The sequence below is a fragment of the Eptesicus fuscus genome, chromosome 4 (genome assembly GCF_027574615.1).
Source record: "Eptesicus fuscus isolate TK198812 chromosome 4, DD_ASM_mEF_20220401, whole genome shotgun sequence".
NCBI classification, from domain to species: domain Eukaryota; kingdom Metazoa; phylum Chordata; class Mammalia; order Chiroptera; family Vespertilionidae; genus Eptesicus; species Eptesicus fuscus.
The window spans coordinates 32,120,222-32,147,828 of record NC_072476.1 but is presented as its reverse complement, the minus strand read 5'-3'; the positions used below and the strand labels follow the sequence as shown (position 1 = coordinate 32,147,828).

The 27,607-nt window shown below is 43.1% G+C and overlaps 1 protein-coding gene across 7 annotated transcripts in view; it reads left to right on the top strand.

Annotated features, from left to right (window-relative positions):
* The window catches only part of CUX1 (cut like homeobox 1), a 355,467-nt gene that overhangs the window by 204,923 nt on the left and 122,937 nt on the right, over positions 1-27,607 (top strand). For all 7 annotated transcript variants that reach the window (XM_054714870.1, XM_054714869.1, XM_054714868.1 and 4 more), the window contains 4 exons: positions 11,432-11,569; positions 15,793-15,916; positions 19,371-19,447; positions 20,779-20,845. In XM_054714870.1, the coding sequence (XP_054570845.1) occupies positions 11,432-11,569; positions 15,793-15,916; positions 19,371-19,447; positions 20,779-20,845 (406 nt within the window). The remainder of the gene's footprint in view (positions 1-11,431; positions 11,570-15,792; positions 15,917-19,370; positions 19,448-20,778; positions 20,846-27,607) is intronic.

Here is a 27,607-nt window from a genome sequence, read left to right as displayed (position 1 = left end):
TTGCTAAGATGTGGTTTACGTCCTACAGACACAAACCCCTCAAACATGAAGGCAGTGCCTGGAAGAGTTTATTTTAAGATTTAAATCTTAGGAAGCACATTACCAGTGGTATAAAATATTCATTGACTCATGCATGCAACACTATAGAACTCAGTGTTTCATGATGGATTCCCTCACTTTATGTCCGTAGAGTAACTGGCCTGTGATCGACGGTAGGTGGTGTTCATTTCCAGAAGTCCTGAAAGAACTGGCTTTGGGAGCCCATTTTGTAGGACACTCCATTTTCAGAACCACTTGCAAATGCCCCTGCTCTGAGGTGCTCCTGGGGCCACATTTTGGTGTGTATTTAGGAAACTCTTCTCTCCTGGTGAATATCCCTATTAGTGTAGCATTTGAGAATCCAGAAATAAAGTGGAACATCATTTTTGAGAACTGCTTGTTAATGCTCCTTCATAAGGATACAATAGTAATCCAGGCTTTTGTACTCCTCACCCTGGTTTCAAGTGAGAATACAATATGAGTTATAATTAGAAAACACTGTTCTTTTCATTCTTCTTCCTACTTCCCTGTCTGTCTCTCATCCCATAGCAAGACTCCTGGAAAAAAGTGTCAAAATCTTGGGATTTGGCCCTGGCCAGCATGACTCAGTTGGTTAAGCGGCATCCCGTGCACCCAGGTTTCGGACTTGATTCCTAGTAGAGAGCTTTCAGGAGGCAGCAATCAATGTTTCACTCTGACATCTCTCTCTCTCCCTCTCTCCCCCTCTCTCCCTCTCTCCCCTCTCTCCCTCTCCCTATCCCTCTCTCCCTCTCTCCCTCTCTCCCTCCCTCCCTCCCTCCCTCTCCCTTTCCTTTTCTCTCTCTCTAAAAATCAATTTAAAATCTTTTTTTTTTAACTCTTGGGATTTGGTTAGAAATACCCCTTGCTTATTCTACCAAGATTTTAATCGATGGGCCACTTGGTAGCATTTTTGAAAGCTGTGGAAATATGGCTGCTCCAGCTGGATCCTGTAAGGCTAGTCCAGTCCATGTATTCTACGTCTCCTGGTGTTGGCAGAGGAGCCAATGCCCAGGCCCCTCCAGAGAACTCTATAACCTCAGGTGCCCAGATGGCAGGATTCCCTTTACACATTCTCAGTTTGCCTTCATGAAACATTTTCATCCTAAGAATCAACCACCAGCACCGTAACGGGACCAGGCAGAACCAGGGCTGCAGCCTCCGGACGAAGGTGTGGGTTGCTGATGCCCTCCTGCCTCCTCCCCGGGTGCAGGACTGAGCTGCTCCGAAGCAGCCAAGGGGACTAGAGGATGGACATTATGCTCTACCCAACACTGGAACCCAGACAAGGAGGCAACTTTTCTCACCCTCCTCGGACAGGTTAAAACAAATTTGGGGCCTGATCAGCTTCTCCATTTTGTACACCATATGTCTGCAGGCTGAGGAAATAGCTATAAACATTATAAAGAAAGGCAAATGTGACAAGATGGGTGTCAGAATTGCTTGTCGCTGCTTTTGTACGCCGGCCCATTTCAGGGCTCTCCCTCTGTCCCTCGACACTGGGCTGTTGTGTAAGGGCTCACCAGCTGAGATGGGGAATCCTTGGTTCACTTGCGTGGGGCAGTGTGTCACCTCTATCCCCCTTGCCGTAACTGGGGTGGTCCTGGCACACTTGATATCTAGACAGCTTTTCATCAGTTGCTCATCAGCATGCTAATTGCTGTATGACTAATTATGCCCTGAATTCCAGTTGATTTTCTTAATGAGACAGCTGGGTTAATTATGTAATCGTATGATTACATTAGCCTAGAGTGCCCTGGCAAAAAGTAACGTCTGCTGCACTGTGATGTCATCGCAGGGATGGCACTCACTAGGGGCACATTCACCCTCTGGATGGTGGCAGGGGACAGCCCCACTACCTACAGAGCCCTCTGCTCAAGCAGGGCCTTAGACTATGTGAGGTTGTTCTTCTCATTCCTCATAACATAAGGAAAAGCAGCTCACCACTGGCCCGGCTTTCTCCAACACACCATGCTCCCGCCCCTCCCCAGCACACCTCGGACCCACCTGATCACCCCACCTAATCGGAAGCCCTGCTTTTTTTCAGCCTATGTTCTTCATGAAGTCAGCAGTGTCCTCTTCCTCCTTCAGGACTTGTCTGCACCAAGACATTGGGGCTTATCAGGGTGTGATAGTGACAGGGAATCCAAAACAGAACGTGCCCAAGTCCCTGGAGAACCACAGTAAGTTAGTTTCCATAGAGTCTACACAGCATAGATGGCCCCAACCTTATGCCCACTGACCATACTTGTACTATTTCAGACCTTCTCTTCACTCTGATCTCTATACACATCATATTTTACTGAAAATATACATGTGGTCAGATGAGGGTGACATCTTCCAGCCACTGGCCAGCTTTCTACTTACTCCCCATCATAGCAAAGTCCTCTGAGAGCCAATATGCCTGCTGAACCCACCTGCACCTGGTTATACGCCTCCTTCTCCGACTTTCATGGGTACCTCTCTTCCTCTGCAGGACTCTCGGTCTTTTTCTTTTCTCTACTTACATTCTCCCCCTCGGTGACTTCTGATATCTGTTAGGCTCTCAAACTCCATATGACCACAAGAGAACAGGTTCCCCCCAAACCCTCCCAGGAAGGTAAATGGCATCACCATTCATGCAGTGGCTTAGCCCACAAATGGCAGGAGTCAGCCTGAATTCCTTTCCCTCACACCTTATAGCCAGCCTATCAGTAAGTCCTGTTGACCCAGCCTCCAGAATATACCCCAAATTCGACCACTCATCACATTATCTACCGCCAACCTCATCCAAGCCACCATTACCTCTTGGCTCACCACCTTCACTCCACCTCCTCCCATCCATCCTTTGCACAGCAGCCAAATGGGTCTAAGTCAGTGGTCTGCAAACTGCTTTTACTCATATATCCCAACATATGCACCTCAGAGCAGGGGCATTTTTAGTGACGTTTGTTAGTATTATCTTTTACCTTTAGGCCTATGATGCATTCTGAGTTAATTTTGATGTATGGTATAGTGTAAGGGTCAAGTTTCATTGAAAAATTAATGGATGGTATATGTGTGAGATTGTTTTTCTGGACTCTCTTATTTCATTGATCTGTATATCCTTATATTAATATCATACTGATTACTGTAGCTTTATAATCAGTCTTGAAATTAGGTAATGCAAATCCTTTATCTTCTATCTTGTTTTTCAAATTTGTTTTGGCTAGTTGAGTTTCTATATACATTTTAGATTTAGCTTGTCAATCTAATTATACTATTAATTAGAGTGAACAGAGTTTTGGAATCTCTACTGTGAACTTTTCTTTTTCTTCCTTCAGTTCTGTTAGTTTCTAATTCATGTTTTTTAAAGCTTTAAACAGCTATGTCTTGTTTTTTAATTCTGTCTGACAATCTGCCTTTTAAGTGAAATGTTTGATTTTTTACATTTAACATAATTGTGTATATAGATGGGTTTAAGTCTACTATCTTCCTGTTTGTTTTCTAATTATCTTACCTGTTTTTTGTTTTATTTTTTCATGCTTTATTTTGATAATTTTTTATGATCTTATTCTATTTCCCCACTTGTCTTACTAGCTATAACTCTTTGTTTTATTTTCTCAGTGGTTACTTTAAGGTTTACATTAAGCATCTTTAATTTATCACATTATACCTTCAAATAATAAAATACTACTTCACATACAATGTGAGAATGTATTTATAATACACTTGCATTTTCTCCCTCCTGTCCTTTGTGTACTGTTATTTATTTAACTTCTAAATATGTTTTAACACTATAATACATTATACTATTTTTGCTTTTAAATAGTCAGTTATCTTGTAATGAAATTTAAAATGAGAAAAATAGTATTATACCCATATGTTTACTATTTGGGTGTTGTTTATTCCTTTGTGTAGATCCGGGTTTCCATCTAGCAGCATTCTCTTTTAAAATCATTTCCTTTAAAATTTCTTCTAGTATACTACTAGGTACACTGGCAATGCATTCTGCCAGCTTTTGTTCAATTGAAACAGTAAAATCTCTACCTTGTCCTCATATTGGGAGGCTATATTTTGTTGGGTATAAAATTGTATGTTGGTAGTTTTTGTTTTGTTTTCTTTTTCCTCTCAGATAGGAGGTCTCCAGTTAATCTTTCTTTTTTCCCCTATATATATAATGACTAGAGGCCCGGTGCATGAAATTTGTGCATGGGGGGGCGGTCCTCTCAACCCAGCCTGCACCCTCTCCAATCCGGGACCACTCGGGGGATGTCTGACTGCCAATTTAGGCCCAGTCACGGGGATCGGGCCTAAACTGGCAGTTGGATATCCCTCTCACAATCCTGGACCGCAGGCTCCTAATCGCTTACCTACCTGCCTGCCTGGTTGTCCCCAACTGCCCCCGCCCTGCTGCCTGGTCACCCCCAACTGCCTCCCCTGACGGCCTGGTCACCCCTCACCTCCTCCCCCCACCGGCCTAGTCACCCCATGCAGCCTGCTGTTCAGTCATTTGGTCATCCCTCACTAACCGCCCTGCTGGCCTGGTCGCCCCATGCAGCCTGCTTGTTCAGTTGTTTTGTCATCCCTCGCTAACCCCCCTGCTGGCCTGGTCGCCCCACGCAGCCTGCTTATTCAGTTGTTTGGTCATCCTTCACTAATCCCACTGCCAGCCTGGTCATGAGGGCGTGAGGGTTAATTTGCATATTACCTCTTTATTATATAGGATTCTTCTTTTTTCTGGCTTTTAAGATTTTCTCTTTATTCTTGTTTTCAGCAATTAGATTTTGCTTATCTGCATTCTTTGTACTTAACCTGCTTGGATTTTGTTGAATTCCTTGGATTTTTAGATTTATAGCTTTTACCAAATTTGGAAATTTCACCAGGGTTTCTCCAAATATACTTCTAGTACCTTTCTGGGACATGTATATTAGATAGTTTTATGTTGTTTCACTGGTTGCTGAGGTTTTAGTAACTTTTTTCTCCAGTCTCTTCTCTATGCCTCTGTTCAGACAGTTTCTATGACTCTTTGAATTCACTATTTTTCTCTTGCAGTGTCTAAGCCAGTCTAGGGAGGTGTTTTTTGTTTTTTTCTTTCATTTTAGATAGTGTATTTTAAGCCCCAGAATTCCATTTGACTCTTCTTTATATCTTCTTTCCTTATTGTGTTTTTCTTTAAATCCTTGAGTATGCTATAGTAGCTATTTTCATCTTTGTCAACCACTCCCATTATCTGTTGTCATTTCTGGTTTTGTTTTTATTAACTGGTCCGTCCCCCCCACACTCCCTCCCCGATTATCCTTCTTCTTTGCATGTGTAGTAATTTTTGATTGGATGTTGGACATTGTAATTGTTAACTGGATTTTTTTTTTTTTTTTTTTACTTAAGAGGGTCAAAATTTGTTTTGTCAAGTAGTTAAATTACTTTGCAAATCAGCTTGATCATTCTAAGGCTTATTTTTAAGCTTTTAGGGGATGGATCTGGAGTAGCCTTTACTTTAGGGTTAATTTAGACCTTCATTTTGGTGTGGACCTTCTGGTGTCTCTACTAAATTCCTTGCTGTTCAACAAGTCTCTCAACTGTGGCTGGTTACAACTCAAAAATCTCTTAACCCTCTTTGAACTCTGGGCTTGTTCACTTAGGCCTTCCTTGTAGTTCTTTGCCCAGCCTTGGGTAGTTTCACCCTATGAAAATGTGTGCACCATGTCTTTTTAGCAACAGGCTCTTGATTACTCCTCTGCAGATTCCTCTAGCTCTTCTCTGCATATCTTCTCCTTTCCATTACTGTGCTCTACAAATTCCAGATACCTCAGCCTCCCAATCTTCCATTCTCTATCTTCTCAACTCAAAAAGACCCATGCTGCCCTAGCCGTTTTGTCTCAGTAGTTAGAGCATCAGCCCTCGGCCTGAAGGGTGGTAGGTTTGAGTCTAGTCAAGGGAGGTGCCTCGGTTGCAGGCTCAGTCCCTAGCCCCAGGTCGGGGTGCATGTGGGAGGAAACCAATGTGTCTCTCTGACATCAATGTTTCTCTGTCTCCTCCACTCCCTCTAAAATATCAATGGAAAAAAATATCCTCATGTAAGGATTAACAACAACAACAACAACAAAAAGGACTTATGCTGTGCTTGGGTTCCCCCTTCCCTGTGCTGCAGTCTAGAAAGTGTTTCCTGGCAGAAAGTCAGGATGGTCATAGGTTCACCTCATTTATTTCCCTTCTCTCAGGGATCACTGTCCTGCTTTGCCAGTTGTCCAATAACAAAAATGGTTATTTCATAGTTTGCCTAGTATTCTACTAATAGTTGTTATGGCCAGAGGGCAAGTCCAATACTGGCTAATTTGTCATGACCAGAAACAGAAATCTCCAAGTTTTGTTATTTTTATTCTTGATTTTAATGGATGTCATAAATGGCTGGAAAGATACATAGATCCAACAAAAGCAGTACATTTTTGGCTATCTTTATAAAAAGTTGGTTTATACTTTTGAAACCTGTGTACCAGTTATAAGATACTATTTGTTGAAATTCAACTAGTACATTTTGATTTTTCCTGATATTCAATTTTTCTTGCCAACTAGTCAGAAGATACTGTATTTTTCAAATTAGTAATAAATTATTTGAAACTCCTTTTTGCAAATATTTCATCAGGTTTGAGTTGGTTGGTAATAGATAACATTTTATGAGTGTTAACTCCATGCCTGGTAGTTTTCTAATTGTATGCACATATTATCTTTTGTAATTAAGTATTGAGTAACTTGTCTAAAGTTGTACAGCCAGTTAAATGGCAGAGCTGGAATTTGAACACATGCAATCTGCCCCATACTCTAAACCATTATGCATACTCTCATATAAGAGACATTGAGACATTTTTGAAGAGGATGTTGTCTTTGCTCAAAAGTTTATATAATGATGGGAAATTTTCCAAATGTCCACTTTTAGAATGTTCTTACTATAGATGAATTTCTTTCAAGAAGTAATAATTTTCCCACTAAGTATTAAAACATCACATGGACTTCAAAGACATAGTTTATGTTGGTGTGTTGTTGTTGTTTTAATGTTGTCAGACAACATATGACTGATAGCCATCTGCTGTCACAGAATTGGCAACTAATTTGGAACACTTAACGTTTTAAAATAAAATTGTATAACTTATCTTTAAGCTTAAAACTCTCAAATACTTTACAACTAGAAAACCAACAGACTTTTTTGTGGTTCAAAGAATTGCAGTTTTTCTTTCTCATGCCCCAGTCACTCGTCTTGCCCCAGTCCTATTCTCTGATGGTTTTTCCCATCAGCAGTAGAATTGAATCCAGACTCTCTCCTCTGGCTTTCTTCAGCATTGTATTTTTATGAGACTGATGTGCTGCTACCTACTGCACTAACAGGATACCTCAGATAATGTATTTTCAGCTCTAGGATTCTATTTTATTCTTCTTCACATATTCTGTTTCTCTCCTTGATTATGCTCATATTTTTGTTTAATCTTTGAGCATGGGCCTTCCTCCCTGACCACTTGGGCTTTGCCACTCTCCTTCCCTTTGTTGCAGCCTTACTAGCTTCTCTCTACCTTGAATATCCACATTCACATCCCTTTGCAATGCCCAGGATCTTCCTGTATCTCCCCTTCACCATCCAGATCCCCATTCAGTGTCACCTCCTCCAAGAGACCCTCCCTATCAGCCTGTCTCCAGTACCCATTCCCCATTCTCCACACCCTGTTTTCTCTCTTTCTCATGCTTGGCAGTCCTTAAGTGTATTTTATTTTATTTTGCTTTTTGTCCATATCCCTCACTTCAGAATGTCAAGTCTTTGAGAGCAAGGTTTTGTCTTGTTCACCATCATGTCCCCCCGGCACCTAGAACAGTCCTGATGTCACAGAATGTGTCCTTGAGTGCCAGCAGTAGACTGCACTGTGCCTGGCGCTTCCCTGCTCCTTTTCCCCTAAATGCTGCATCTTCTTCATGGACCGACTGCCACACAGTCTCCATGGGTCTGAACTCTTTGTCTCCTATTTAAAAAAAGTCTACTTTTCCCAGTTTCTCTATCTGGAGTGGGTCATTTACTCATGTGGTCCATCCTGTTTTACCGTTGATATTCATGAACATGGTTTATCTATACTGTGAAGCTGGTACCAGCTGACATAGCCGAGTGTCCATCCTAGTGCCTCACTTGGGCCTTACCCAGAGCAGAAAGATGCTTAGGAAATACTTGTTAAATTAGGACTTGAAGAAACAGAATAATTCAGTTGGCTACTAGTTCAGGAAGCAGAAATCTTCATTAGAATTTTGCATACTTGTTTGCCTCAGTGACTTCTCTCCTCTCCCTGTTTCTTGGGTGAGGAGCCAGCACCAGACATATTGCAGAGCCACCTCCCCCAACCCGGATTGGGATGTCTGGAATTAATGAGGTAATGTTACATGTACTTAGGAGAAGGTGCTGAATGAATACAGGTGACTGTGTTATTGTTCATTGTAATTATGTTCTTTGGGTCCTGTGTTGCATAATGAGCTCTGTAGTGCCTCGATGGGTGTTTTAGGAATTAACTATTAGATGATTGTAAAACAAATTGCAAGTTTGTCACATTGGGTGGATGGAACTGGCAATAAAGCCTGTTGAATTGGAGGAGGCAGGGAAGACAGGTGAGGGTTTTGTGTGTTCCTGTTCCACATATGGGTGTGTTCTCTTGCCTCCCCCAGACAATTCTCTAATTGAGCTGCTGAGATCGGAGGCTTGTGATGCTCAGGATAAGGCCTAACAATACTTGTGTGGGGTTTAAATAGCATTGGAAATCATTAACGAGACAAAAAAGCTATGATTTCCCCTAGATTAACATGCAAGTTGGGGTTTGGCATGCCGAAAATCGTTGTTTTGGTCTCTAGTCCAAACACGCTAGAGTCATTATATTGTCATGTGGTAATTAGCTGTTCCTTTAATGCAGGTAATAAAAATTAAGCCTAAGAGGTACTTTAGCAATGCCTTTTACATAATCCGAAACAAGATTCAAATGCTGCAGGCGTTTAGTCATTCAACTGTACTGTAGTAAAGTTTGAAGTTTAATGCATAGAGATGTTTGAACATTCAGTTCATTCTTTATTCTGTGACCAGTTTTGCTACTTAGGCATTAACCTTTAATAGTGTTAAATTAAATATACATGCCATAATGAATAATTATGAGATTGCCAGAATTTTCATTTACAATATAATGCTTTGAAATTTTCTCTAAAGGTCTAGTTACTATTCACTTGATAATATGCATGTTATTTTTATATGTCACTGAATTCCTTGCCGAATCAAATGAGGAAAGCTATTTTTTATTCAAAGCAGACACAGTGGGTCCTGGAATTTTTTTTTTTAAGGAATGGACTGGAAAAGTTGTCGACAGAAATTTTAGGGATGGATTGCAGTATACTAGCTTAGCTCTCTAAAGATATAATTTGTAATGGCAGTTGTGCTGGAAAGCCTACATGAACGAACACTAATAGAATTTTATACAGAGCAGCGGCTCTCCTCCTCAGTCTTTCCCTGACCTCTGTATCAAGTTCAGATTGTAGTTCTATGTGAAGGGGGCCATGAAGGCATACAGTTTGTTTCCTTCAGGCCATTTGCCCAGTATGAGGTCACAGAGGAAGGGGGGACTAGTGGGGTCGTACCCTGGAAAATACTGAAATTTAAAAAAAAAATACCTACACCTGGAATGTTCTGAGTAATTTAATCTTTACTGTTGTTACTATTTCTACTTATAAAGAACTATCTTCCCTAAATAGCTTTTGAAATCTAATTTAATATAAATATTTTAATGCTGATTAAAATAATAATGAAAGCCACAAATAAGAAAGTGATGTAGTCATAAACTGTATACACACACACAGAATAAATGCCCGGCAGCCAGAGGTTTCACATGATGGACAGCGTTGGCGTTAAACCCCACGCGCAGGTCCGCCGTTGTGCTGGACACATCCCAGTGCCCGCCTTTTGTAAACTCTGCGAAGACGTTGGCATCTCCGAGAGCTCCTGGCTCCTGGCAGACGCGTCGACTGAAACATGTGGATCTAGCCCTCATTTCCAGGAACCAGGGTGGTCTGAAAAATTAATGACTCTGGTATTTGAAAATTAAGTGAGCTCTTGAATATATACCCTTGTTGATCTGCTGTGCTCGGTGTTTAGCATTCCTCAACCGGAGACTAAATCCTTGCAGCCATTTCACAAGTGATGCTGGCGTCCATACCAGAAATATCTCCAATAATCTTTTCTGAGCCCAGCGGACTTGGGTATTCTGCTCTGATGGAGCAGGCGTTCCAGAGGAAGTGCTCCGCTGGTGCCAGCAGGTGGATTATGCGTGCCTTTTAGGCAGACGACGAAAAAATAAAGATAGAATGAACGCCAGAAGAATGTTTAATGTCTCTCCATTTTGTGCCAACAGTCAGTACATAAATTCCGTGTCTGCAGTCTAATTTTAGATTAAAATCCAGTTTTTTGTAAGTAAATCTGATGGCAGATAGTATATTGAATTGGCCACAAGACCTCACGTAACTGGCGCAGGTGCCTTCTCCTGCTGTTTGTACTATAATTAGAGTGTGGTGGTCTGCTGGCTACCTGGCCCAATGGCCTAGGACGGGGCACCGTCACCTCGGGTTGGCTCCCCAGCTCACCTGCCTCTTGTGAGTGTCCTTGGTTAGTAAAGGAGGATTGTGACGGAAAGTGAGCATGTCCTACTTATTAACTCCACTCCGTCGGGATCTTCCTTGTTGGAACAACAGTCACTTGGAGTTAACAGACTTGGGTTCGAGTTCTCTGTCCACTAACTAGCCGGGAAACCTTGACAAGTCACTCGGCTTCCTGAGCTTTAGTTTCCACTTCTGTGAAAGGAACTAATACACATCTTGCGTTTCTTTTCCAGTATTATTGTGAGACTCAGAAGAGAAAATGTCTGTAAAAGTGCTCTGTGGCAGTGAGGCACTCTCAGAGTATTAGGTGTTATTTCAACTTCATAAGAATTACTGTAAACGTGTGGCTTAGGCACCTCCCCACACACCATCGATTCTCCCATGCAGCTCTAGGTGCATGGATGATCTCCCAGGGTGCCTCTGCTTGCTGCCGCCACATCTCTCTTCCTATCAGCTCAAAGGTTCAGTGTCACTATGCCAGAGTGGTGGGCATATCCCAGTGAGTCGATGGCCATTTCACCCTCTTTGCTTTGGGGGCCCTGGGTTGAGTCTGTATACGCACACATCCTCTGTAGCAACAGAGAAGTGGCCCTAACCCAGCCATGGTGCTCCCCGGGACTCTGAAGGAGGTGGCAAGGCCCAACTTCCGGCAAGTGGTAGCAGCCACAGGCTGGAGGTCTGCCTGAGCCTCGGTGTGACCATGAAGGTGGCTTATCTGGGTCCAGAGTGGGCTGATGTGTGTTAACCTCTCGTGCAGATCCCGTGCCAGCCCTGGACCTCGGGCAACAGCTCCAGCTCAAAGTGCAGCGCCTGCACGACATTGAAACAGAGAACCAGAAACTTAGGGAAACACTCGAGGAATACAACAAGGAATTTGCTGAAGTAAAAAATCAAGGTTGGTGGAAGATGCATCTTTGCTTGACGTTTTCTTGTCTTTTCTTTTTTTTAAATTGCCTTCCCCATCCTGTTGGGACTAGCTCTAATTGTAATATACGTCATAAAGTCAGGGTGGGGTAAGAACCATAATCGTTAAAGAGAGATAATAACAATGCTTAGCTATTTGGAAGTAAAACTTTTCCTCTGCACAGTAACTACATCTGATTTTATTGCCCTGTGACGGGACTGATCAGGATTCTTGTAAAATTCTTCCTGTATCATCATGTGATAGGATCTGCCTTTTACAAGAATGATGCGTTGCCTGCAGGCGACACCTGTCAGAGATCCAGCTTATGATCAAAGGGTCACATACAGTAACTCATTTAATAATTGCTGCCGATACATTAAGGCTTTAGCCGCATCCTACAAGTCTGCATGCTTAAGCACTACTGTTTCCTTGTCAGCATCACCTATTCATTACGAATTTAATGAAAGAAAACGGCCTCTTGGTGTGGTTGCCCTGCCATCAACAAGACAAAAAGGGCAAAAATTGCCTGGCTTTTCCTGTCAGGGAAGAAGAAAGAAATCGTTTCTGTACCTAAAATCCAGATGTGCTCAGATTCAGGGAGCCCTATGACGTCCTTTTCTTGACGAAAAAGCACAGCCCTGTCTGACGGGAGCTGCAGGTTTTTCAGGCAGCTCCAAGGAGACATGCAGTCTGTTGGTTTTTGTCTGGGGTTTGGGTGAGCAGGAGCTAGAAAGGAAAGTTAAACCACTTTGGTGACCTCCTCCTAGTGGCCTTCTGTTTAATATTCTCTGAGAGTTGGATAAAGAATTAACTGATGAAGATGTTTTAAAGTGTCCTTGGGCTTTGAGCCCATTGAAGACAGGCTTGCGAGAAGGGATTGTCCACGAAAAGGATCCAGGAAAAGACTATGATGAGCAGCTAGAAGGTACAGGCCTGGGCAGTGTGGGCAGCAGTCCCATGGGTCCCCTTCCTCGGGGGACTAGAGGTGGGAGACAGCTAAGATACCGCCCCCCCCCCCCGACATACACACACACACACACACACACACACACACACACACACACACACACACCACCCCACCTGGTGCCACGGGGAGCGGTGAGTCATTAAGACTCAGGGACAGCTTTGTCCTGCTGGGAAGTGAGGTGTTGGACTTACTAGGCTGGGATCTGGGTGGGAGAAGGTGCTGCCTTTCCCCAGCAGGAGTTGTTTCTTTTCAGAACCACCCACATGCTCAGATGAAAGATAATCTGTGAAAAAAAAAAAAAAGAAAGAAAGCAGATTTAGCTGGGGTGGGACAGGATGGAAACTTTACAAAGGGGTACAAGAAAACTGTTGGGATGATGGAAAAGCTGATTATTTTTATTCTGATGATGGTTTCAGGGGTATATACAAATGTCAAAATTAAATAGAAAAGAAAGATAACCTGTAAATGCACACACCTGGGGTGTAGCCCTACCCAAAAGGAATGAACGTTGTTTTTTTCCCATCCAATGACCTCTAGCATCTTACTCTTGGTGTTTATTTTCATTCTGTTTTGTTGGAGGATGGTGAGGTGCTGGTATCCTTCCCCCCAGCCTTGCTTCGTCAGTGCCTCCATGCCCAGCAAGGACAGCAACTGAGAGTGAAATGTTCTGCTCCCCAAAGGCCCCACCTCATGGGTGTTTGTAAATGAAATAGTATATTATTTAGTCAGCGACTTAAGGACAAAGGCACCGGGGGCGTACAGGCCAGGTTTGAGTCCCTTCATTGCCGCTACTTAGCTGTTCGACCTTGATCAAGGGATCTCACCTTGTGATGAGCCTCATTTTCTTGGGTGGGGGATTCTCACACTAACCGAATACGATTGTTACAGGTAAAATGAGATGCTGGTGAGACACTTATTGATGTTCCTGACTCTCAGTAAAGATCAGCTGCTCTTATGGAACACTGTTGTTGATTTTCTAGAAACGCCCCCCCCCCCTTCTTTATTTATTGACATAGTAACAGATTTTCCAACCTCAAGAAAAATGTTAAGTTCCTCTCTTTCCTTCCCAATATAAAAGTGATTTTAATTTGGAAGAGTTGGGGTGCATGTCACTTGTTTTAGTCATCACAGCCATATTGTAGATTGGTAAAAAGTTAGAGCAGGATGGGAATTTATTATGTGCTATAATTCTTCCCGCATTTAAAGATGAGTAAGTTGGGGCCCCGGCCATAGCCAATGGGAACAGAGCACTTCAGTGCCCTTTCTGCCACACTATTCTCTCTCCTCACCTGCTCACATGTAGGGGGTCCTGCTGGGCACACCCAGGAGCATGTTCTGGAAACAGACCTGTATACAGGAGGAGGACCAGAGTCAGAGGCTCAAAGACAGGTCAGCCCTGGACTTAGGCTCAGCCGATCAGTGAGCTGCCCACCTGGGTTGGGAAATAGCAAAGAGACCTCATTAGACAGAGTGGGAGCCCCCACCCAGTGCCCCAGTGTCCCCTGGAAGGAGCATAGGTGTGCCACACTGAGAAACCCATTAGAATAAGCACTGGGGTCCAGGGGCTGAACAGTTATTTCCAACCAATTGTTAGAGGCAGAAATTCTGTATGTTTGCATGGACCATTGACTTACAGAATGTGCAAGTGTTTTCAGAGGTGACTTTGGCCCTGTCGGTGTGGCTTGACAGTAATGGGAACCACTAACCATAGTGCTCACAGAGCATTTCTTTCAGGCCCGGAATAACCAGTCCAAAAGGCAGAGAGCCCCCTCTTCTTTCAAATGCCCTGACAGGATCACTAGTTTTAACTCCCTCTCTCTTCCTCTAAGGAGAACCATCTGGCTTCCACTTAATAAAAACGGCCAATTTCTTCTTTTAACCAAAGAGCCTTTAGCTTTTACCTACTAAGCCACATAAATACTAAATGCCCAGTTGCTGCACTGCTGCCTTGCCCAGCATGTCTGTGCTGCTCAGGCAGTAAAGGGGGACATGAGTTGCCACCTGAAGGAACAGGGGCCACCAAGCAAGCTCTTACTTGGGCAAAGATCTGGCAGGTGGCATTATCCCATGAGCCTGGAGCCCCATTGTCACAAGCCCTGTCTGGGCCTCACCCTGTCGGCCCAGCCTCAGCTCCTTCATTCATTATGACTCGGCCATTTCCAGAGCACCCACCTGTGCTAGGTGCTGGGGCCACAAAGAGCCTCAGCTTTTCCTTCTAAGAGATGGGTTCATGCAAGAGCTCCTTTCTCCTTGGAGTCGGGACCACAGTGCTCTGCCAGGGACTGTTCAGCACACAGGGAGGAGGTATCTGTGGGAGGGAGCATGTGGAGTGGTCCTGCCCTAGAGCCATCACTACTCTGAGTTAGGACCCTGCCCCATTCATCACATCTACTTTGGTGTTCCCATTTTGGATAACTGAAGTGACAGCTGTAAACATGGCATCCCTGGTGGGGGATCCCTCATGGCATCCCTGGCCTGAGCTTTCCAGGGCTAGCCTGCCCTCCCAGGGGGGCCTATGTCCTGAGCCTGGAACTGCAGGGCTCCTTCTTTGCCCAGCACCACTACCCACACCCTTGATCTTCACCCTCCCTCCAGTGCAGCTCCCCCAGGCCCTGTTTGTCTGCTCTGCACACACAGCCTTAGTCTGTCAGACTCTGGCCTCGGTGGAGGGTGCCCTCTGCACCCAAGCTGCAAGGTGGGTCCTTTTCAGCCAAGGAGATGCATGTTGCATCTACTTAGCACACTCCAAGTTTCATCACTGTGACATGGCAAAGGTGTGCCCACAGCCAGGCAGGCCTGCAGACATAGTGACTTCGGCTAAGACGGCATCTTCCAAAATGTGCACATAATTATGAACTGTTTTCTTTGTAAGAAAGTACTAAAACCCACACTAAAACATTATTAATTTTCCTCAGTAGAGGACTAATTTAAGACTCATCAATAAGATGTTATATTTTACCATTGATTCCCCCTCCTTTTTTTAAGTTGTATTAGAGAAACCATAGCTCTTCTTCCCAGCAAAATCCATTGATCCTCCTCAACCTAAACGTTTAAAGTTCAATTTAACATTTAGGGAGTAAAAGGTCTCTGAAGGGACTCATAACCATTGATTTTGTGTCAGAGTTGAAGAGCTAAAGTTTAAAACACACCGATCCTACTCGGTTACGAAAGCCTGTATATATAGCCACACAGAACTGTGCTTCTCTTACTGTAGTTTTTTTCTTTCTTTTTTTCTTTCTTTCTGCAGAGGTTACGATAAAAGCACTTAAAGAAAAAATCCGAGAATATGAACAGACTCTGAAGAACCAAGCTGAGACTATAGCTCTCGAAAAGGAACAAAAGTTACAAAATGATTTTGCAGAAAAGGAAAGGTGAGCATGTGTTGGGGTTTGCAGGTACTGACATAATGTTTTACATCTAAACTTCACATGACAAGACAGTTTTTAAAATGTACCTGTGAAATATGCCCAGGAGTAAACCAAAATCCTAGGGTCTCTAGGGAAAATTATTTGAAAACTAAAGGTGTCCCTTATTCTGTAATGGGTGAGACTGCCTTGAGTGAAATGTATCAGTCTTTTCCCACTGGGGGACCGTCTCAGTCAGTGCGTCTGTCCAGGCCATGCATGAACTGTGTGTGGTTGGCACATGGCGACTGTACATCTTTTCATTACCTCATAGTGCTTCATAGATCAAGGAGCTGATGTCAGTAAAATATGTTCATGAACTATCCAACTGCTGTGAGTTTTAGATCTCGGATCGCCTACTCCACCCAAAACATTTCTACCAATAGTAAGCTGGTTGTCACTATTGTGATGATTTAATGAAAGATAGATTTCTTATAAAAACTGTAATAGGACATAAGTTGGAGTTTTAGAACTCTGGTGAAATACAGATTTTCTGTTTTAAAACTATCATGAAATAAGTGTATCCATTAACAAAAGGGAGTAAATGTGTGGTTTCAAGTGAGAATCCCGGCCTAATGTTGTGTCCGGTTGACTTTGAGCGCAGGTTCTTGCACTTCCATACGGTGGGCTCAATGAAGATGGGTATCACTGAGGACCCTGGAGTACTATTAAGCTGGCTTCATTTAGGAAAGAAGAAGAATGCCCACTCCACTCCCTAGTGCCTGCTCTGCACCCACCAGGCCCTTTGGAACATATTGCTGAGTCCGGAACAGACCTGCAAAGTGGGCATCTCATTTTACAGATGGAGAAACTAGGCCTCAGCTTAGCTGCTCTCGCACCTAGTCAGCCTGAGGTGGGACCAGGGCCTGATCCACACTGCAGGCCTGGTCTCCCTGTGCTCAGACTGGCTTCAAAATCCTCACTTCAGGGCCAAGGCCAAGCCCAACTCTACACAGGGATGCTGCACCCACACTGCTGGGAGATCAGGGCTGGGTGCAGCCCCAGAGAAGTCGGGGCTCTCAGAGATGAGTGGACTCTTAATGCCTCCTAGCAAAGCACTTTTTGCCCAAAGAAATAGCTCACCATGTTATTGCTAATGGGGGGAGGCGGGGTGTAAGCAATTGAAATACTTACCAATGAGAAGTGGGTCAGTAAAAGATGGGCCATCCCTAACTGGAACATTATGCAGCTATTAAAATAATAGTTACATAGAATTTGTAATAACAGAAATATATCCAACATAATATAAAGTGAAAAATGCATGATAAAATATTATGGACAGTGTGAGCCCATCTGCATAGAGCAAACTTATATATTACAAAGGTATGGAAATAAACTTAATATGGCAATTTAATATTTTTACATTGACTTTTCAAATTAGGGAAAAGGATTTATTCTATTAAAAGATGTGAATAACTGACTGACCACTGAGGCTGGAGGACAAAGCTAGATCTTTACCTCATTCTTTACATGAAAAAAATTGAAACGGATCTAGGATTTAAATAATAATGATTAAATCATTTGCATATTGAAAGAAAGCTTGGGCAAATATTTTGTTTTTAATAATTTTGGAGTGGAGAGATCTCTGTAAGCATAAAAGGAAAATTAGGAAGTATGTGAAAATGTGAGCAATCCATTTTCATTACTTAAAATTTAAAACCTTTTTAAAAACAAATACCAATAGACAGCATTTTTCAAGCATCAGGAGACTGGGAAGAGGTATTAGCACCACATAAGAAAAAGGACTAATTTTCTTTATATACAAAGAATTAATAAGAAAAAAGCAGCACCACAAAAAATGGGCAAAGGTGATAAGCAGACAGTTCATACAAACAGAAATGCTCAGCTTTACTCAGCAGTAAAATTACATTTAGTTTTATTCAGTGTTGGCATAAGAAAACAGACTCTCACATACTATTGAAGGGAGTTTACTTGGTGAGGTTTGTTTTGTTGGGAAGTTTCTTGACATCTATCTAAACAAAAAAAAATTTTGCACATACCTTTTGATCATTATTATCTAACAGTTGCCCTCTCAGAATTATGCAACAAATCTACCTGATGATCACTGCAGAATTATTTGGTGGGAAATAAAAGATAAACAACCTAATTGCTTACGTCAATTACTCAATAAGCATAAAGAAGAACTATATATGTTGGAGTAGAATATCTCCAAAGTATGGAGATAAGTAAAAAGGCAAGCTTCAGAATACCCTGTGTGCTGTCATCCCTTTTGTCCTAAAAGAAGGGGCAGGCAATGTATGTAATATACACTGCAGTATACTACATGTGAGTGCATATCAAACTATAGTATATTACATACGAATTTGTATTTCAAAATATTAGATATGAGTGTATATCACACTACAGTATTAACATGTAAATGTATATTATACTATAGTATATTACATATGAGTATATATTACACTGCAGTATGTTGCATATGAGTTTACATTACACTAGTAAATTACATCAGTGTATATTACATAGAGTATATTGTATATTATATTTCTGTAAACGTAGAAAAATTTTAGAAGGCTGTGAAAGAACTCTATATGAGGAAGAAACAGAACTAAGGAAGGAAAAGGGCATTTTACCTTCCATGCTCTTATAATATTCATATTTTGGTTTTTTTGTTTGTTTTTAACTCAGGGCATATATTAGTTTTATAATTGAAGTATGTGAAAATATGAGCAATCCATTTCCATAGGTGATGGAAATTTGGGTGCTTTTTTAAAACTGTCATTTCTACTTTTCTGCATTCCCAGATTTATTATTATGAGAGCATGTGTTATATTCATATGATATAAAAATAATAAACTTATTTTTGGAGAATTTTCTACAGATTAGGAGGAAGGAATGTTATTTATTGACCAGGGAATTCGTTTGGAGATCATGGGAAATGTAAATATATGGAATGTAGTTTAAAACATTCAGTATTTCCCATTAGGTATTGCAGTTGCATTCGCATTCCATTATAACAAAAATGGAACAGCTGTCACATCTATTTAGTACATCCTTTATTCCAACAAATTCCTTCATTGTGTCAGCAAAATGTAGATGTATCATTCTTCTTGAGCTAACTTCAGAAAACAATGAGTGCATGATGATGATTTTTTTAATATCTGGCATTTCAGAACCAATTACATTTAGGATAACCTTCTACATTTGTTACCACCCATCAAGTCCCACAAAATGCACACTTCACTTTATGTAACATGTGGGTATAAAGTTGGGTAGTAGAAGATCATCAGTAAGTGAGCTCCTCAGTGCTCATGGCATGACAAGTGATACCCGATCATGTGCCTGTCGCTGGCTGTATGTGTTACGGTGAAGATAGCTGATCATCTTTGCTCCAAAACACACAAGGTGTTTATGTTAGTAAACAAGATGACCAATTTGGCTTTCTTCTCTTCCTTTTCAGAAAGCTGCAAGAGACACAGATGTCCACCACCTCAAAGCTGGAAGAAGCGGAACATAAAGTTCAGACTCTGCAAACAGGTGTGATATTCTTCATGCTTGTCAAGTTGATGCAGGGAAGACTGACATGGGGAAAGTCTGGTCGATCTCCAGGTCTCCCCAGGCCCCTCTGCTGTCTGTTGCCGTGGTGAGCCTGGAGGAGGAAGGGAACCCACGCTTAGAATGCCACGTAGAGCCCCCAGCTTCTCCACCTTGACTTCTGTTAGTCACCCACACTGAGCTGTTAATGTCGAGGTGGGAGGATCTGGATTACATTTCATCCTTTCCACAAGCCATTCTTTCTTCCTGCTCTTTTTCCAACAAACTCATCTAAATCACCAAACTGTCAAGGACTGACATTTCATTTGGAACAATATTAGGAAAAGAAAAACTTATTTCTACCCTAGTGAAGTTAAGGAGAACAGAAATAACAGACCTTTAAAATGTAAAAGATAGCAAAAAAGATTATGCTAAATTTTTTATTACTTTTTTTTTTTTATTCTGAGGGAAACAGCACTATATGTTTAATTTAAATGGGAAAATAATCACAACAAACTTAGCAGACAATGAATAAAACTCAAAATACATAAAGACTACCTACAAATCATAAAAGTAGATAAACAGTCAGTAGAACAGTGGGGTAAGGATGTGAACAGGCAATTTGCAGAATATATACACATAGCTGATACACGTGAAAAAATGTTAACAATTTTTAATAGTCTGGGATATGCTAATTAAATCAGTGAATGATTGTTTTGCCTAGCAGACTGTCAAACAAATTTTTAATTGATAGTCTTTGGTGTTGGTGAGCGTATAGAAAAATAGTCACACTCAGAGTATTAGTGGGAATGTAATTTGCCTGTTGGGAGGCCAGCTGGTGGTATTGATCTGCAGTTGGAACGTCAAAGCTCCTTACCCCAGCCCCTCACTTCTAGGCATGCTACCCGAGCTAATTGTTACTGATAAAGGCAAGTCTCAGGAAGTACTTGTATCATCCTGTTTATGGGGGATGAAAAATAGATAGATACATGTACAGCAAGCATGTCAAACACGGGCCAAATAAATGAGGCATGCGGCCCACGGGCCGTGAGTTTGACATGCTTGATGTACAATGATATATGGGAATATTTTTAAACAACAAACTATATTTAAAGGGAGGAAATCTAAACACTAATATAACCAGTGGTGATCTCTGAGGAGGTGCATGGGATGAGATGAGGTGGAAGTGAAAGGCGATTTTCTATTCCATTCTAAATTCTTTTGTAATTTAACTCTTTTGAAATGAGAATCTGTTACTTGTATACTGTTCCTTTTTAAACTTAATTTAAACAATTAGTGTCTTATGTTATGGTTTTACGTCCTCTTCCTTTCAGCCCTTGAAAAAACTCGAACAGAATTATTTGACCTGAAAACCAAATATGATGAAGAAATTACTGCCAAGTAAGTCTCTGCCTGGCTTCCTCCATCTGCTCGTTTGGTCAGGTCTCACCTGATTTTGCCAATCCATGAAGGCTTTCCCTTCTTCTCCCTTCTGTCTGTTGGCTTTGCAGAGTGGTTCAGGGTTTAGAAGGGGCTTGGCCTCTGGAACTGCTGTAAGGAATGCAGTGTTATTCCCATGAGTTGCTTGTGTCAGTTTAATACCCAAGCTCTGGTGCTCGCAGAACAATCCTACCACCTGAAACTTTTTTCCTTGATTTTTGTGAAGCCTGGTTAACACTGTGCCTTTTTCTCAGAAATTTTGGGACAAAACACATCACCTTTTACCTTTGCTAGAGTCCTTCATTCCCACACAGGTTTCTTTGTTCAAGTCACACCTTACAACACTGGGTGTCCCTTCGCAGACACATACATAGTGAATGTGTACATTTGGGCATGTATATCACACAAGGCTCTGTGAGAAGGAAATCAGTGTCTGCCATAGGATCACTTCTTGGTAGCCCACCCTCCATGCAGAACACCAGAAAAGAAGAAATAATTTTGACATAAATCAAGAAAAGTGAAGAAGTCACAGATTGTTCCTAGTCATGGCCTCCTCTACTTGAAGTTCAGACAGGCAATGCCAGGCTAGAGTTGAAACCACCTTTTCCTACTCTGGGAGCCTCTTAGAAAAGACATCTCCTGCAAAAGCCCACATGTCCCTGGCTGTGTCTCCCAGGTGGCCTATTCTGGGAAGAAAGTTCTGCTGTGCTCACTCACATAAGCCCTAGTGGGCTGGGGGAGGTGGCGGGGTGATGGGGGCGCTAAATAAAACACAGTTACTCCTGTGGATCTCAGTCATAAACCATTTTGAAAAACATTGCTTTGAGAGTGTTGGAAAAGTTCAACTTCCAGACTTGGCTGGTATGGCTCAGTTAGTTGGGTGTCATCCCCTGCACTGAAAGGCTGCTGGTTTGATTCCCAGTCAGGGCACATGCGGGGGTTGCAGGCTCAATTCCCGGTAGAGGGCATGCAGGAATACTGTCCCTGGTTTAGATTCATCTCTTTTTTTCCTTATTGGGCTTCCAAAAGGCTGCATGGAAAATTTGTGTCCACGCAATTGGTTTGTTTTAGGGACTGAGGAAGAAACAGAGAACAGTCTTCCAGTAAGGACTTAAATTTCCCTCTACTCTAAGGTTTTCATCTTCCCTGGGTAGGGAACATGGTGGCTGGGGAAGTGACTGGGAGACAGAATCAGAGAGGGGATGTCGTAGCCCCTGTCCCCATCCTTTTCTGGCCTCACTATAGGCCAGGCTAATGCTGGGAGTAATTCACTTCTCTCAACCAGAAAACTGTATCACAATGTATGGGGGTCAATTGCTCATCATGAAAATAACTTTGCTTTGGGACTGGCTGTTGTCACAAACTGCGGACAAGGTCATGGGTGCTCCTGGTGTGTGTTCCCTCCTGTGATCATAGCAGGAAATTCTCCAGTGATGAATAGAAAGGCAGGGTGTGGTGTGCACATGTGCATGTGTGCATGTGGAGAGAACAAGCCTGACAGAAACACAGTATGAGTGACTCAAAAATAACAGGTCCACTCATTAGTTCAGCAGACATTCCTGAAGGCCTCCTTTGTGCCTAGACCAGTGTTCGGCAAACCATGGCTTGCGAGCCACATGCAGCTCTTTGGCCCCTTGAGTGTGGCTCTTCCACAAAATACCACGTGCGGGCGCGCACGTACAGTGCGATTGAAACTTCGTGACCCATGCAAAGAAGTCGGTTTTCGGCCTGGGCGAGTCTATTTTGAAGAAGCGGTTTTAACGCCGAGCCACACTCAAGGGGCCAAAGAGCCGCATGTGGCTCGCAAGCCACGGTTTGCCAACCGCTGGCCTAGACCAGTGCTGGGCTCTGAAAAGCCTGGGATAAAAGGCTCAAGAGAGAGAAAAGCCATTGCAATCCAGTGTGATCACTGCTGTAAGAAAGAACGTTAATTATGACGGGCACCCGTGCCAGTCAGGGTCTCTGCAGAAGTCAGGCAGCACACTCCGACTAGGGTAATCAGAGAGTTTAACAGCTGGACTGTTCGCTGTGGCATGTGCCAGGAAGGGGGGCGGGACACAGAATGCAGCATCCGTAGTGAGCACTGGCTGGAGTCCGCCATGCCCAGGTTTGAAGGGACCGCCTTGAGAGGAACTGGTGGCCTTTGGGAGGGTTGAGAAATCTGGGGTGACACCAGCACCCCATGGACGTACCCTCCTCCCTTTCCCTGCCAGGAATCCTCGTGGCAAACTTAGAAGCCAGAGGGCAGCCCCTGGGAGATGGGGGAGAGGGAACTGGAAATGAGAATGGCAAGTGTCCGCAGCACAGGCCCAGCAAGAGCGGAAGGAAAGAATTGTCAAGGAAGCCTTCCTGAAGGGAGTGACGTGATTTGAGGTTGGAAGATGAGTCAAGATGAGGAGCTCCTGGAGGCCAAAGGAGGTAGTTCCTGGAGGCAGTTTGTGAAAACAGGCCAGCAAGGTTGCTCTTTGGAGGACCATCCCGAAGTCCCGAATGGCTTCCCTGCAGAGTCAATGTGGGCATGATGGGTGCTGAGGGCTGGACTCAGGCTCACACAGGGACCCCGCATTTCCCAAATCAGAGATGGACAACTACTAACAAAAGGCAGCCTGGGGCCAAACACTTACTGTAAATGGTTCCCAGAGTAAGTAATCCACAAAAAATGTAGAGAATGGACTGAGATAATAATTGCTACTTTCTTTTAACTTTAGAGGCAATTGCTTCAGTCTTGGAGATCCCACGTGAAGCTTCCCCCTCCGCATTCCTCTCCCCTTCTATTTTCTGGGAAAGGTTTGTCACTCTACCATCAGCTTCAGCCCCAACCTATGTATATTAGATTAGATTAGACAGCTTTTCGTTACATGTGAATATAAGCCCTCCAGGGGCAAATCTTTCACAAATGGTCTTAAAACATTTCAGAACAATTCATTGTATCTCTTGGAAAGGAAGAATTCTTATGTATTTGTTGACAGAAAATGTAGGAAGGGGGTTGGGGAGGCATGTGGGCTTCGGAGAACACTGATCTGGGAGTGGTTCACACAGGGCCACTACTCACTCTCCCTGTGTGACCTTGGACACGCTCACTGACCTCTACATCTCTCTTTTCTCACCTGTACAATGGGTATAATAGTAGTCAAGGCATGGGGTGGTTGTGACGAGTTATGAGAAGGTGTGTGTGCAGCATCTAGCACCATCAGCAGTAGAAGCTATTCCTAGCAATCTTGCCGGAGGGCTTGGGGTGCTTTTCTGAAATTAGCAGACCTTGGAGAGCACTGACCTTGCTGGCATCATCTTGCCCATGAGATTTAAAGAGCATGGGTTGCCTCTGCCTCTGTGTCGCTGGAAGATGTCACTGGTGTGACCGTCCCTCACCCCTGTTTTGTAAAGAAGCCTGCAGGTCGAAGGCACCAGGGCTGTTCCAAGACCCCTGTTTATTGTGTACAGTCATCACCCTGCGTCAGCTGGGACAGCACGGGCTGACTGTGACGGCCACCACAGCAGTAAAGTTTTCCATGTGTAGGCTTGAAGCAAAATGTAATTAGCCTTTATGTGCAGAACAAGGACCCATTGATGAATACAGCTGGTCTTTGTTTGGTCCTGTCATTGAGAGTGGGAGGTAAAAGTGTTCTTCTTCATGTTTATTAATGCAAGATTCCTTAGACAAATGGCAAGCACAGTTTAATATTTGTTGGAACATAGCAGCGTTTGCCAGAACAGTTGTTGTGTAATGGGTTTGCAGGGTTTTAGATTATAACCATTTCTGGGTTAAATAAATGAATTATTTCTCTGCCCCCCTCCCCCTTTAGTTTAAAAAGTACCTTCTTAGGTGGTCATCCTGTGTACAGATCTTCCCACTTCTCTTAGAAAATAGAGAATTAGTACCTAATGACTTTAACTTGGAGATTCTAGCAAAGCAGAGTGGTGTGGAGTGGTTCCGGGTGGACTTAGAGATGGAGAGAGGCCTGGCGCCATCACGCAGGCCCTCATCTCTGCGCCTGTCTTTCGCAGCTGTTCACTGGTGCTTAGACTTAGGTTGCTGCTGCAATTGCAGAAGGAATGCAGCTCTCCCCGGCCAGGACACTAGCGTTCTGAGCAAAAGTGCAGGAATTCCCATTTCAGCTCAAGTCCACGGCCACCTCTTTGCTCCGTCTCCCAGGATCCTGGTTGTAAAAGGAGCTTCAGTTGTAACACACACAGTCAGCTTATTACATTCCTCTTAACTTGTGGGCTGCGGCTCTGAGCCTCTGATGAAAGAAAATATTGAATTGCACTGAAAAACTACATTTTTTTATAGCTAATGTTAGTCTTAGGAGAATTTGCACCTCCCAAACCTTTCCTGCCAGTAAAATTTATGTTTCTTAAGGTAACTCATGTTGTATTCCTTCCCTATATGCTTTTTAAAAAGAGCTACATTGTATATGCATGTACTTACATACTACATTACAAAAGAGACATTTATGAGGAACTTCACTTTGGTTAATTTTATAGTCTTTTCTTTATTTCAAGTATATAACCAGTATTTTATCACAATATACAATATGCTCTGAGAAAGCAGAAAAGTTTCCCACTTGCGCTTGGCTTACAGTTTTACTGAAATTGTTTCGGGGAGCCCATGCCCACATTGTGCAGATGGGGGATTCCATGCCCATCAGTGGGGCCTGGAGGACCTGAAATGCGACTTGAAAAGGTGACAAAAACGACAGCTCAAGACAGGACTCCCAGGAGGGAGATGCCACCAGTGTGTCATAGAATGGAGGTGGGGTAGGTGCCTTCCCTGCATACAGATCACTCTGGATTTTCCGCGGTGGTTTCTTACAGGGTATCTTATTTACTCTTTTCAACAATCATCGAGAAAGCTTTTATTGTGCTCACTGCCTGGACAGGGGAACAGTCCCAGGACATGCAGTCAGGCCCCAGATCTAGTCCTTTGGACTCGAAATGCAGTGTTGTAACGGCCCTTGTGGTGCTGCCTCCTTATGGGAGCAGTGTTGCCTGTGTGACAGGCTCCCTGAAGGGTTTCAGTTCTCTGTCCCTATCCCACAAGCTCCATTGGATCTACCATAGCAGACTGATTTCTCTTTTATTTATCTTTTTACAGCTCCACATGCAAGACTCAGGCAACTGGGCCTGATAGAGCCCAGGACAAAGCCTGAGGCTCGCACACTATTTTGATAATCCTCTAGGCCAATTTTGCTCCCCCTGATTGAACTTGTGAAGATCAACTTCACTGTCCTGAAGTGGAGTCTATCTGCTGTACCTTTAAGAATGTAAAATTTTCTATTTCCTGTCCTTTTGATTAGTCATCAATTTCCAGTATGGGTTGCTGTAATTATCCTGGCTAGATTAATTTCCCTAAAAATAGTGAAGCAGCTACTTTTATGGTTTCCAGGGCATAGGCTTGAATAAAGAACCTACTGTCCCTTAAACCTTAGAAAGAACTGAAGCAGATCAGAGGGGGAACACTTGATGACTTTTTTTTCTATATCTTATCTCCAAAAGAGTGGGTGCATTTTGTAAAATTCCTGGGATTTTTTCCCTGTACTAGTATTGTGCTCCACACCTAAAATCCAGAGCCTGGGTGAGCCCTAAAGGGCTTTCCTTGACTTTTGCACCGACAGCAGCTGTTTTGTTTTCTTTAAGCAATGCAGCCCTGATCTGGAGTTTTCTCTAGTCCAGGGGGCTGTGCAGAAAGAAAGGGGTGGCTTTATATTTTCAAATCCAAGTAGAAATTCCTCTGACTGCCAAGGATTCTTCACCTGTTCTGTGGACTCCACACAGGTCTAGAAATTAATGGCATCCATGAGATTTGGAAACCTTTACTCCTTCCTTCAGCTAATCCTGCTAAAGGTCCACGTTGAAATGGCGCTAGACCTGCAAAGTAAAGGGGGCAGGCTAGTTACAGGTGTGATGTGCACATGGACACAGGCTCTGCACGCAAAACCACATGCATATGTAGCTGTCCGGTATGTGTGGGCATAAACATGTTTATGAATATAGAGATAACAATCATTCATCTGGAATTCTTGAAGAGGGTATTGTAGAGAAAAGCATTTTTCATGGACTGTCACCTGAGTTTGGCATGGTTCTATAAAAATTTTGCTTTTTTAGAGATCCTCACGGTTTTTCTGATTCACTATAAAGGTAAATCTTGGGGAACTCTCAGTTTGAAGCTAAAGGAGATAAAGGGGCTGTTGGAAGAAAACATCAATTTGTAGAAGATCATCGCACATCTAGTGATCTGTAAAATGGGCATTAAAATGTATGCCTTCTTGCTTCCCACACTGTGGGTCTGTGAGAATGGGAGTGTTCCTGCAGACTGCATTGTGTTGACAAATGCCAGCTGAACTTCCGCAGAAGGATCCTGTCTTGTTCTCTGTGTACCACACTTGCACATGAGCATGGTTGCTGGTACATCATCTATTTTTGTTGACTTAATAAATCAGCATGAGCCTTTGCTGTGAAGACAGGTGGATCAGGGGTACAGCTGAGGTGAATGACCAGTGAGGCTGTGTGCTCTCTAGAAGGGCAAACCAAGGAAGCTGTTGTCTTCTAAGAAGAAAGCAGGAGCCATTGAACCTTTAAAGTGCTTCAAGAAGTAAGAATTGGGCTGGAGGCCCAGCCTGGAATGTTCACACCACCTTCTGCCCCCAGTGAAATTCCTTCAAAAGCCATGTGTTTCTGACTCACCACGGGGACCTGGCTGCTGCTGAGGCTGTGGCCCCGCAG